Source organism: Melozone crissalis, unplaced genomic scaffold (assembly GCF_028551555.1).
Source record: "Melozone crissalis strain CALT ecotype California unplaced genomic scaffold, PUWL_Pcris_2 ptg000008l_1, whole genome shotgun sequence".
Lineage (NCBI taxonomy): Eukaryota > Metazoa > Chordata > Aves > Passeriformes > Passerellidae > Melozone > Melozone crissalis.
In genome coordinates, this window is record NW_026535786.1 from 14,857,111 (window position 1) to 14,870,818 (window position 13,708).

Genomic DNA, 13,708 nt, shown 5'->3' on the forward strand with positions numbered 1-13,708 from the left:
CACATCACTTATTTGAAATAGTTGACTATCACCAGTAGTCATAATTTCACTATGAGAGTAAGTTGAGGGGTTTTTTTATTATACTCAAAAACCCTCTTGTAACAGATATCCAGAAAGCATTTTTTCAGATATTGTTCATAAATGCAGTCATCAGCTCCACTTGAAATGCTGCCAGAGTCATCCACCTGTATGCCAGTTTTACATGCATCTCCAAATATATGAAAATCTACATTTTCTCAGTAGATTTATTTGCAGATGTCAGATTCCATTTTTATCTCCTAGATAAACTGCAACTGAAAGTGAAGGAAGTCCAGTACATTTAACTGTAACATATTCAGTCTCCTTGCTTAAAAAGCATGGAAGAGGCTTGGGAAACTAACAAACCCGGGACCCAAATTTATGCATGTGTGCAGAAACCTAATATATATCTATACCTAAATGTTTATATATCTGTATATGTTTATGTGTATATATATGTGAATGCACACATAACCAGATGCATAGTAGTCTTAGCATAGGAAAAAACCTCCAAACTCTGGTTCTGTTGGATTTAGTAATAAAGGTAAATTTGATTATTTTGGTATCTTTTACAATATTTTTTTATTCTTGTAGATTGACAATAAATTCATTTCTGCAATAACCTATTTAGCTATCTATACACACAAAAATAGACATTTGTATGTTGATTTCCAGGGGAATTTAAAAAAGAACTTATATTAGGAGTACTGACTCTCAGTGAAGTTTACATTCCTGAATAGCTCAAGTTCTCTACAAAAAATCTCAAATACATTGTCCAATGAGACAAAAGATGAAATCTATCAATGATTCCTCCAAGTCAAACAACAGAACTTTGGGTTTATGATCTTGTCTGTGCTACCCCCATTCCATCTGCCCAATAAATCACACAGAGTAAACAGCAGAGAACACAGTTGGCTTATTTTAAGGATAAAGAACTACTGAAACCTTGTTTAGATTAAAAGGCAGCAGTTCCAGGGAGAGTAAATCTGTCACAATTTATATTTAGCTTTTATGCCACCCTTCTCACAGACTAAAACCCCAAGTTGCATTCTCCTCTTTTCTTTTAAAGTACATCCAACCTGATGTCAAACATTCTTTACCACATTTCCTTTGGCTACTGTAAAATTCCATGCCTACTCAGAACTCCGCCAGCAATGATTTAATTAGCGCTATTTATCTTCTTTGCCAGATTTTCTTTTTTTCAGAGTGCACAAACAGCCTCAGTTCTACCTCCCAGGAATACAGTCTCTCCGTGTATATCAGCTGCTGAAGATCCATGACATTCAACAGAGCTATCTTGGGTTTAGATTTCACTTTCCCCTTTACTTGGCACAGTTCCTCTGGAATTGAAGATATGATTACTGGCTGTTTCACAGAAAGAAGATGATGATCTTATAAAATCACTTAGCTTGGAAAAGACTTCCAAGACCATCGAGTCTAACCACTAACCCAGCACTAAAAAGTCCACCATTAAACCATGTCCCTCAGTGCCACCTCTGCATGGACTTTTGAACACTTCCAGAGCTGGTGACTCCACCACTTCCCAGAGCAGCCTGCTCCAGGGTTGGACAACCCTTTCAGCAAAGTAATTTTTCCTAAGATCCAATCTAAACTTCCCCTGCACAATCCAAGGCCATTTTTCTTTTTTCCTTTCAAGTACTTGAGAGAGTGATAAGGTCCTCCCAAGCCTCTTTTTCACAAGGATAAACACCCCCAGCTCCCTCAGCAGTTCCTTATAGGACTTGTGCTCCAGATTCTTCCCCAGCTCTGTTTCCCTCCTCTGGACACACTCCAGCACCTCAATATCTTTCTTTTAGAAAGGGGCCTAGAACTGGACACAGGATCTGAGGTCTGGCCTCACCAGGGCTGAGTACCAGGGGACAATCAGTGCCCTGGTCCTGCTGGCCACACTATTGCTGACACAGGCCAGGATGCCATTGGCCTTTTTGAAGTCATGTTGGTTTCTTCACAAAACACACCTGTTAAAATAAGTGTTGCTGCACCTTATTTGACATTCAAAAATCACTCTTCCTATTAAAGCATTGGAAGAAGTACAGAAAACAGGCCAGAAAAAGTTATTCCAAATACAATTCTAAAGCAGAATCTCCCTTGAGCAGAACCTGTAGAATTCTTGTGATTTGCAAATGGCTTTACATGTAGATTTTTTAAACATAAGTAAAAGAGATGGTATCTTCTATACCACTCAAAATTGAAAGACTATTTTGTAGCAAATTTCATAGATAGCTGCAATCTGCCATCCTTGAATTTATCAGATGCAATTTCATCCACTAAGACAAGTCAATTTAATGACCTGCTCCTTAGTGCCAAAATTTTCTTACTCCCCCATTTCCTTCTCTATCCAGTCCCAACTGCACTCCTTCCACTTTCTTTATGCATCATTCTGACTAACATTGGAGTCAAGCACCAGATAAATCAGTTTGTTAATCTGGCAAAAAAGTAGCACAGCAGAAGAACTGGTATTTTTTCAGGTTAGTGCATTGGATGGCTCACAGAAATAAATCTGACAAGCAGCATATTTGCAGCAAAGGAAGGGTCAGGACTGGGCAGCTAAGCTAAAGGTAGGGATAGAGCAATGCTTCCACTGGCATGTGTCAGCTAGTCACAATAATATTTTGTTTGCCTAGATATAAAATGGCCACTGTATTTTCTGATAATGTGGCTAAAAAACAGCTCTGCCTACTGGAAAAGCCTTGCATGGGTTGCAGATACCTTACAGCATTGCTCAAACAACTAACAGTGAAAGTGAAGATCTGCACACCCCACAACCTGCATCCATGACAATATGGAGCCTGAAAATCTAAAGAATATGTACCAAAACCAGCACCAGATCACACTAAAACACATACAAAATCATATTACTAATGTAAACCTGTTTGATGGTGAATTTTCAGTTTTCTAGAGGCCATTCTGGACCCAGCAGGTTTTCTTTGCACCGGATTTAAGACAAACTTCCTCTCATTTCATGATAAGCAAAAATGGTAATAGCTAGAGAAGAGTGTCTTTCAGAATTTCTCACTGCAATTGGCCACTAAATAATCAGCAGTTTGATTTAAAAAAGAGTAGATATTTTATTCTGCATGTTTGAAGCAGAAAGCTGCAATGGCTAAACACAGCTCTGATGCAATAAAAGAACTCCAAAGGAAAGGACTCAGTGACTCCAGGAAGTACTTAGAATGAATTTTAACAAGAATTTGTCAGCTGAATAATTGACAATATAGAAATATGCATCCTAAAATCTGAGCACAGCATGCTGCTTCTTCAGATCTGTTACTGGAATAATCACTGTTAACAATACTGATTTTAATCTATTTATTCAGACCGAGAATGTGAAAAATCCCCAGATTTCTCCTTTTCCTCTGAAATCAAGAAGTCACTTAAGTCTGACCAAGTATCTTAATTTCTCACCTCCTTATAGGGTGATACAGAACCTTCTCTGACAGCAATCAGAGACTGCACAGTTGGTTTTATTGTGTCAGAAGGTTCTTCACACTGGGACTAGAGAAGATGGATATGGAGACAATAAGAAAAGTAATTCCATTTCATAGCCCCTCTTCATAGAATGTATTTTCCTGAAGCAAGGATATTCCACTTAGAGTGATGTCAAGCAATGATCTGAACAATGATCACAAGTATCGGAGCTGAGAACAGGCTTCCAACAGGAAGAAAAGACCTCAAAGGAAAAATGAAATTGGCTATCTTTAGGACAAAGGTAAAGAATGACCAGATGCCAGAGCAACTGTTTCAGCAGCAGGGTTTTGACCCTTCATTTGCAGACTTTGTTAGCTTGTGTTGGTAGTAGGGATACTACCATCGATGGTTTGCAGTGCTGGAGGTAGCCTGCTGTTGTTTGAACTTCCTTGGGAAACCCACAGAGACTGTGAGGATCAGTAGAGCATAGCAACAACAATTCCCAGGGCTACAGAAGCTAGAGAGAGCAGTTGCATCTAAGCACCTTGAAAAGAAATCTAGGAGAAAAAAAATTGACTGTCATACCAAAATGAACTTCCATCTCTGCACTCTAATGGCAGCTTATAAACATGCTCTACTTCAGGACAATTTAACATGGTCAACTTCAGTACTGCTGCTGGATCACTCAAAATGATCACCTGAAGGCCTGATGTTAGACATTAATATTGAGACCTGTTAACTTGTGACCAGTAGAAATACCAATACCTTGTGAATCTTTCAGAAAGTCAAGGAGGCAATAATATAATCATGTGTCATGGACTCATCACAGCAAAACTTGTTCTACATCATGACATGAATATTAAACATAAATTCAGTATTCCCATCCTTTTGTGTTCCCTTTGGCACTACCAGTAAGCAAACAAATAAAGAAGGGGGTAAATTTCTTTAATGCCAGCCAAGTAGTCTGTGCTTTCACTCCATCCACAGTACTGTTTAGAAACACCAGTCAAACACAATGTATGTATAGAAAGAGTTCCCTTTTTCTTATATGACCTACTCATAGCAGAATGAAATTGTGCAGTTCTGTTAAAAAGTATTTTTACAGGATACTTTGCAAAACTCAGAGCCACTAAAACCTATATTTTACTTAGTTTGCTAAAAAAAACCCACATTATGAATTGTACTTTCAGATGTAATACTTAATCTGTTACATCATTACTTGAATTTTATTGCCTGATTTCAACAACTACAAACATCTGCAACAAGACTGGCTTAAATGAGTGGTGTTCTGGGGGTAGTCTTAGGGCCTCTTTCACTGCAAATTTATAAGTCCACAAGTAGGTTTTTTATGTAATATGTTCTACAAAACTTACAGCCAAGTGGAGAAACCTCAGTTAAAATTAATAAATAAGTAATTCTTTTTATGGCACCCTCTGTCTTCAAAGCACAGTTTCCATTAACTCAGGGCTCAATTAAGCAAACCAGGCTCTCTGTGACTAAGCTGAGAAGCATTTATCCTATGACATATCTTCCAAAAAACAAAAACAAAAAAAACCAATTCCCTGGTAATCCTGCTGCTCTTGCTTGATTAAGATACTAGCACTGGTAGAAATTTTTCCATGAATGAGGTAGGAGTTTGCTAGCAAACAGGAGAAGAAATGTTAAAAGGAAGGACACTTTGAAAAACATTCTTTTCCCTTCTGCTAACTCTTTATAATTTATTTTTATAAAAAACATATAGAGAATTTTATATAAGCTTAGGGATATAGCAATTTTTCTAATTCATGTTCCATTTCCTGTGTCAGGAGACATGCAGGTTTAAATTAATTCTACATGAACCTGGTTTAATTCAGGCTCTGTACCTGAATTTTCCTCAAAGGAGAGATTTGTAGAGATAAAGGATGCCTAGCCAGTGGCAGCACTGCTCCTAGAAAAGCCACATTGCTGAGATGGAAAGAAGAGGTAGGCACAGGAGTCAATCTTCTGCAAGGTCTTCCTCCTACTTCTACCATGAAATTCCCAATACCCTCACTCTGAAGATATCATGAAGCTTCCAAGGACAAAGCCCCAGATTTTTAACCTTGCATACCTCTAAAAAGAAGAGGAAACCATGACTACTAGACTTGTAGTTCTCAAAGGTACACAAATTCATGGACATTTTCTTCTTTGCATTTGAACATAATAAATTCAATCTACTTCACATAGGTAAGAAATAAAGAGTAGAACTATCAAAGCAGAGTTTGTGATATAACTTGAGGTTTAGTTGAGTCTTGTGAGAAATTCTGGGTCAGATAGAAATTGAGGCTTAGGAAAATGCAACTGTTCAGACCAAGAGTACCCAAAAATGAAAGAACCAAAGTTTTAGTAATATTACATGAGACACAGGCTTGTTTTCCACAAGGAGATTTTTCTTTACTTTGTAACCTGTCTTGGCTTCATTGCATTTACAGTTACCTTGGGAACAGGGATAGCAAAAGAACCAGAAAATATTATATTGCTGTTTCATACAGCATTGTCCCCTACTTTAAACCTATAATTTATTTGGCTACAAAAAGTCTGAAAAAAAAAATTGGTTTATTAGTTCTGTACTCTGTAACTTCTAAACCTTCCTGTCTTTCTCCTTTTTTCCTTGTTTTACATGTATTTTCACTGAAGTGGAAAACATTGGAACCATGCCAAACTAAGAAAATTATGTAGAGAAACATTTTGAAATACACCACATTTAAATATTCTTAATTTTTTCTTTGATTTAAGTCTTCAAATTTTAATTACCTTGTAATTAAATTTATTCTGAATAGACTTCTAACTTCCAAATCCTACTGTATTAAAAACAGCACATAAATTGCTGGCACTGCAGTACCTTGATAATTAATGAAAAGAAATAGGCACTTTTATAGTGCTTCACCTTCTCCTCTGGGAAGAGATGAGTTCTGTCCTAAAATCACTTATTTCCCACCATTCACTTGAAAGTACCTAAATAATTTCATACACAGCCATCTAACTGCAATCTAACACTGGCTAACTGCATTGCAGCAATGAATTTATTTATTGCTAGCACAACATTCACAATTTGCTCATTACCACTTTACTGTCCACTTTAACTTGGGATGCTGAAAAAGATCAATTCTGTTTTATTTTAACCAATATATGCCAAAACCCTATGCGAAAAATGCAATCAGAAATTGTTCTTTGAACCCCTTAGGGACCTGGTTGATTCCTCAACAGCACATCTTTTTCCAGTCTGTCTCATAAAGCAAAATGAAGTAGAACATAACAACTGTAGCCTTACCTGAGTGCTTGAGGAAGGTAATTCCCATCCCTGTATTACAAAGACACAGAAATGCTGCAAATTGTGAATGAGAAAGGATACATTCGAATGGCTCCTGTTCTTGTTCCGATTGCCAGGATTTTCTGCACTGGGTCAAACGCTAAGGCAGTGGGTAGGTAAGGGAAGCCATGGCGAACAGTCTGCAACAGAGCAAAGGAGCAAAGTGACTGAACTGCAACCACTGAGAGCAGCATGGATGCTTCATGCTTATCTTCTTCTGTATGTTCTAGCATTTTCAATACATTTCTAGAGAAGTATTAAAAAGACACAGTATTTCAAATAGAGAGGTGAATTTTGTTCATATGAATTTCTAGTTATGCTTTTCACTGAGTAATATTTTAAATAGTTTTATTGCAACAAAGTAGATTGCAAAGTGTATGCTATTGTACAACTGGTATATATTGCTGAAGTGGTGTATTGAAAGATAACCTTAATATGCAGGGCAGCTGAACTGTAAACTGAAAAATAGACACATAATATGCTTTCAAAACACTCAGCCTCAACAGAACAGCTCCAGCAGAAAGAAATGGAATATGTCCAGGGGAAAAGATCCAATAAACCAATAAACTGAATCGAGTCTATGAGGTAAAAACCTTAATTTCAATTTAAAAAACAAAGACGCCAGAGAAGATGTTCTCAAAATGAGCAGCGGAACCACTCACCCTTTCTTAATCTTTATTTACAATACTGTGCTTTTAATTCTAATTTCTGCAGAGATACTTTGGGGAATAAATAAACTGAGCATGATACAACACATCCTTGAAGACTGTCTCAGTACTTTAAGTTATCTCAACCTGGAGATTATGACCAACATGACTTGCCCAATTCTTATGAGGAAGAACACTAACATAAGAACAAAAGTGAAAATAACAAGACACATAAAAAATACACATAAAAATGAACAATAATTAAATTTTTCTGTGGGGCTGCCTTCCTAAAAATGGGCACAAAATGCTGGTTTTTAGTATAATAGTAATAATGGTTTATATTATTTAACAAAATAAAACCTTGACCTCTAGGACTGACTCTTTTTTTAGTAAGTGGCTGGGATTGGAGAGGAAGTACTTTGAACTGAATGAATTTTAACTTTTTAAGCTGTCTTCCTCTTCCTTGAAATTATCTAGTTCAAGAACTATGTCTGCTGAAGCATTCAGCAATCCCTATGGAACAATGTCAACAAAAGGGACTCCTTAATTGCAGACCTGTTGAGTAAAAGGCAGCTGATGATTCCACAGCTGTATCACTCCAGCTCCTCCATTACAGCTGGAAACACTTGAACTGATATTCACAAGCAGTTTGGGAACAACCAAATGTATGTTTTTCAGCAAATAACCACTTCCTTAAAAGAGATCTTACTTGTCTCATATATTAATTACTGCTGATAAGGGAAGTTGTTTAAAGAATGTCTAATTATTAGTTTCTAGGCTGAAAAAACCCAGAAGCATATGCTACTTCAGTAAGCTGTAAAAAAGTAACTCACTTTTTATGTTAATGTAGGCATTTATCAAAGACCTCAATTCTGTATCTGGTTTGGTTTTGCTTTATTTATGTTTTGGAGTTTTTTAACTTTCTTAAGTATCAGGATTAGTCAAATATAAAGGTTTTTTTATTCTGATATCTAAGCTGGGACCAGACTTACACCCCTAGAAGTGGTTTTACCTCTCATGTCACAAAAATAGAAGCAATCATGGATTGTAGTATTTTCCAGTGTGTTGAACATGTAGCATTACTAATCTGCTGTTATATTTGAAATTTCTGTCTTCTGGTGAATAAATGTTCTTCCTTATCTTAAAAACCTTTATTTTCACCAATTATCCTTTTTCAATTATTGATTTTAGAAACATTGTATGTAATAAAGTTTGAATTCCTATCAGATCCAGTCACAGTAAGCTTCTCTGATGTTCAGAATGACTGGAGTTTTCAGTACTATTTTTAAGATCTAAGAATGCAAAGATAAATAATTTTAAAAAGCTATTTGCATCCTTGCCTACATATTCAGGATCTGCATTGAATTTTCAGTATTTCTGCAATCTAGAGTCAGGCCTCCCATTTGGAAATTTTAATTGGGTCCTGTATTTGAGAAAGACCTATGTTTTAAAAGAACAGTGATGTACATCTTTTCAGGATCATAGCTCAGTACAATTTTTGAACTCTAGGATTGACTCAAAAGTGCTGTTTCTATTTTGCAGCCATTTTCCAATTTTGAGTATTTAGACTAATCCAAATTAGGAGGTTTTTGTGACTGCAAAATTCTGCCATTCGTAAAATATTTTTAAAAATTTGTTGAAATCCATTGAACATCCAAGTAAATTACACCTTTCAAGTACAATGTTTATATTTATTAAGATTCCAAAAGAACAAAACCATTTTGGAAGGAAAGCCAAGTAGTACAGTACAGAGTTAGGGCAGAAAATGATGTCTCTATAACTGAGGGTTTGGCCCAAATTCGTGCAGCCTCAGAAATTATTCTGAAAATTAAACCTATTACAAAAGAACATGGAAAATCTTTAGCACTCCAAACTCCCAGGTTCTTGTCCTCAGCTTTGGCCCAACAAAAGCTTTTTGGTCCTTTCTTTTTCAAAGGACTGTGTGAAAGATTGACATGAAAAGCCAGTGCTTGGAGTAGACTTTTCAGCTGTGCTTTGATACAGCTTGAGTGAACCTGAGTGTAAGGATGAGTAACAGTTCCAGAACTGCGGCTGGGCTTCCTTACAGCATTTACTAATACATATGGAAAAGAAAAGAAGACCACAAAATTAACTTGATCCTAGGGTGACAAAAAAAAACCAAAGTACATTCCTTTCCTACTTTATCTGAGTTATGTCCAGTAGGAAAAACAGAGAACAAAACTATCAGTGGTGCTCAGAAATGCCAAACAAAGTAGCTGGGGTCAATATCAGACAAAAGCAGAAGTATGGCTAAAAATCAGTCTGTGATCAAAGAAATATAGGGGGGCCTAACTACCCCAAATACCCCAAGAAAGAAGCTGTCAAGAAAATAAAAGGGAGAGAGAAAAACCAGACAGCAGATGGAGCCAGGACTGCTTTTCTCCACATTACCCAGCTTCCTTTAATGTCTCCTTTTTGGGCACGCTGTCTCTAGAGGCAGTCTGTGCTCCCTAGGACATACAGTTTCTGTGCAATATGCAAAACAATTTACTTGAAACAGAACAATTACAAATGCAGATACAATTTCAGCATAAATCTCTCTTCAGCTTAGTTATTTTCTCCTAAATTCTCTTCTAAATCATTTTAAGCAGTGAATTGCATGTATATATCATTAAAATAATCTTTACACAAACAATTTACCTAAATTAATACAGGAAATTGATTATTTGGGCTTGCTAGTAATCTACCAATGAACATTTTAATATCCTGTACAGAACATAATGGTCTTTTTCAGTCTAAAATACCATGATAGATTTCATTAGCTGAAAAAAAAATTGCACTAGTACTAATATGCAATATCCACTATAATTGTTCACAGGGTGCATAATGCAATTCTTCAGTATAAGAGTTTTCTTAACGTTTCTTCTGTGGTAGTTTATATCAGATTGCAAAGACACCTTTTTAATAAAAATAATTATAACATTCACTCCAGAAAAAACAGAACCAGATAAAATTTTCAACTGTATCAACTAATAAAGTTTATATTAAAAAATGTTTCTGAAAATTTGCATAAACTTAAAATTTGTAACTTTTCTACTAATATTTTTTAGACACTTTGTTTCATTTAACATCTGACAGCAAAAGCGATCTACTTAGGTAAATAATTTTTGAGAATATGTTCATTTGCTAAAATTTAACTACATAGTCTAAACATGTGGCTCAGTATAGAGAGTCTACTTCCAAATTGTCACCAATATGCCACAGGCAAAAATGTCATTGAAGAATAATTGATTGGTTTACAGACTAGAGGATGAAGTGTTGACTGAAACCTCTCCAGTCTCCATGTCGGAAATTAAAAAATGACAATGATTACAGCATTTTTCCCACTTCAATACTATTTTTAGTACTGTGGTGCTCCAAGACTGTAGTGATTAAAATGAGTGCTTATACAAATGAGTTGCCATGTATTATATCACTACAAGACATGACATCCCCCATTTATGGATCACTGTGTCTGTAATCTCTGATTGGTAAGACTGATCCCTTCTCATTAAAAATGGAAAGAGGACAAGGTATCAGCAGGCTTCCAACCAAAGTAAACAACACAGGAGAGATAAATTTTTTATTAGTTAAATTTTCATTTTTTGAAGTAATGCTTTTTGTAAAAATTCACAGCTTAGCTGAAATTTTCCAACCCAAGTTATTGATTCCATCTAGCTCTCCAACCTCTAATAGGAACCACGGCTTCTGAGCATATTCACAGAATTTTCTAAAAAACTTCTTTTTTTTTTTCTAGATAAATATACCTACAGATAGTTCTTTTCCTTGGTGTAAAGCTAGAAACAGTCATCTGGAAAAAGCCATTTACAAAAAGGACTCTGGACCTGTAGACTGGGAAAGCTGATTGCTGTCCCTGACAAGATGATAAAATAAAGACTAACAGAGCACACAGATAAAGATTGTTGCAGAAGTCAGCAGAGTTTCTTCAATGGGAAATCATGTCTGACTAGTTCTCTCTAATTCTGTGAAGCTGTCAGCATGCAAGTAAATAAAAGGAATATGAATATACATAAGTTTTCCAAAAGCCTTCCAATAATATTCCACTGCAATGTTATTAGAGAAACAGAAGTGTCATGGGACTAAAGAAATTTCTTTGTGGACTGAAAGCTGGTTAGATCACAGAAAACAAAGGACAGAGTTTTAGGGATTCTTACCATGAAGAAAATTCACATGTAGAGTTCTCCATGCTTGGACCAATTTTATTCATTGTCTTTAATGACCTATAAAAGGTAATGAACCCTGAAGTCTCTGATCTCAGAGCTAATACTATGCTCCTTTGGATAGTGAATTTCAGAACTACTAGTGACCAGCTCCTGAAAGACTTCATTAGAGGGACTTAACTGGGCAAGAAGTTGATAAATGAGCTTCAGGGTGGATAGATGTAAGATATCTAGAAGAACAAAAAAAAATCTTAACTAGAACTGCACAATGCTGAAATTGGAACTAGCATTTATAACTCAGCAAAGTAATTTTTGGGCATGGTTGTCATTCCTCTGAAATATTTGGTTTAATGTTCAACATCAATCCCAAAAAGCCAAGTAATATTGGACATCATGAGGAAGAGCATAAGGAATAACACAGAGGGCATCATTCTGCTGCTGTAGAAAACCTGTGTGAGCCCATTGCTTGAGAGCTGTTTGTGTTTGTACTAAGACTTTCATAAACAAGTGAGTAAGCTAAACATATTTGGCAAAGCCATGGAGGAATTCAAAAGAAATTAAAGATTAGTTTAAAATGGGGGGAAAAAATGGGACAAATTCATTGACATGATTGATAAATGGATTTTAAAAGGACCAGCTAAAGATACTCCCTCTGACATATCAAATCCAGTGATGGTGAATGATGGGAGATTGGAAAGGGAATGGACTGCACAAAGTGATGTAATTTATTACCCTCCCCAAGTGACAATTCTGCTGCCACTGTCAGAGACTGACTGCTGGGAGATATGGACCATGGGTTTGTCTCAGCAGGCCATTTCTTATGAGCTTATTATCCTCACCAGTAGCAATGAAACAGAGAGGAAGAAAAAGGAGATCAGTATTGGTGGAGAAAAATACAGTAAAGAAAAAACATGGAAAATGCAGGCACAAAAGAGAAGTGTTACTGAAATAGGAATACTGGGGCAGGAAGAAAAGATATGTTTAAGAAACAAGCACAATTTCATAATATTCCCCTACAAAAACTTCTGGCATAGAAGAATAATACTTGTAGTAATAGGCAAATTTGGTTTGGTGTTTAATTTTCATAATATGGAACTTACTTATAAAATGTTATAAAATGTCACTTAATTAGCTATGGTAGAATTTTGAGAAAGCAGCTGTCCTGGACATAATAGACTTCAAATACAGCCTGAATTGTAAAAGTTTTGTTTCGCAAATATTACACACTGATAATTATATGAAAAATAAGAGAGGTTTTAGACTATATGAAATTACCTGACCTAACTATTATACATTTTTGTACAATGAACATACAAACTTTTTTTTCTGTAACAAAGATCTCTGCAGATACTTCAGAGATGTGTTTTTCCACTGTCATTTTCAGTTCTGCAAGCTAGATGTTAGGCTATTAAATAAGGATGGTCCTATTTAGATGTGATTCATATAGATACAAACAGCCAAGCTAAGCAAACCACAGGGGAAAAATAAGGCCTTCTGAATTTCAAAAAGCATTCTCTTCATGCTTGTCCTTTGAAATACACTGTAGTGCATCAAAAATACAAAATTAATATAATTTAAACAGGAAAATCCACAAATAAAGAAAATTACACTGATCCATAAGCTTCATTATGCCCAGCTCAGGTGGGGTTGGAAGGGAACACTGTAGACTGTCTGGTCCAGCCCCTCCTGCCAAAGCTAAAGGGGTTGAATTTTAATATCACTTTCTGGATCTATTTAAATCAGTGCAGCTATGGCCAAGCAACTGCTTGGCAGCTGCACCATCCTGCTACATCCACCACAGCACTGAGTTACAGCATAATAAGCTACAGGGTAATACATGAATATAACCATCCCAAGAGAGGCACTATGCCCTTTGGAGAAATCCCAAGTCCAAGGGAGAATGATGTAGGCAAAATTCTTTCACCTCTCTCCTTCCTATTCTTTCTAAAAGAACTCTCCCAAGTCAAAAAAAACCAACAGTCAAAAACAAACAAATAAAATGAAATAATAAAAACACCACAACAAATCCCAGGCAAATATACAAAAAGGGAAGTAAATATGGTATCATGTACTTCCCACTATTGCCATGTAAACTGGCAAGAAGA

The 13,708-nt window shown here is 36.0% G+C and overlaps 1 protein-coding gene across 6 annotated transcripts in view; it reads right to left on the minus strand.

The window, feature by feature from the left end:
- Positions 1 to 13,708, minus strand: part of STXBP5L (syntaxin binding protein 5L) — a 180,739-nt gene that overhangs the window by 156,938 nt on the left and 10,093 nt on the right. For all 6 annotated transcript variants that reach the window (XM_054269701.1, XM_054269705.1, XM_054269702.1 and 3 more), the window contains exon 2: positions 6,818 to 6,915. In XM_054269701.1, the coding sequence (XP_054125676.1) occupies positions 6,818 to 6,915 (98 nt within the window). The remainder of the gene's footprint in view (positions 1 to 6,817; positions 6,916 to 13,708) is intronic.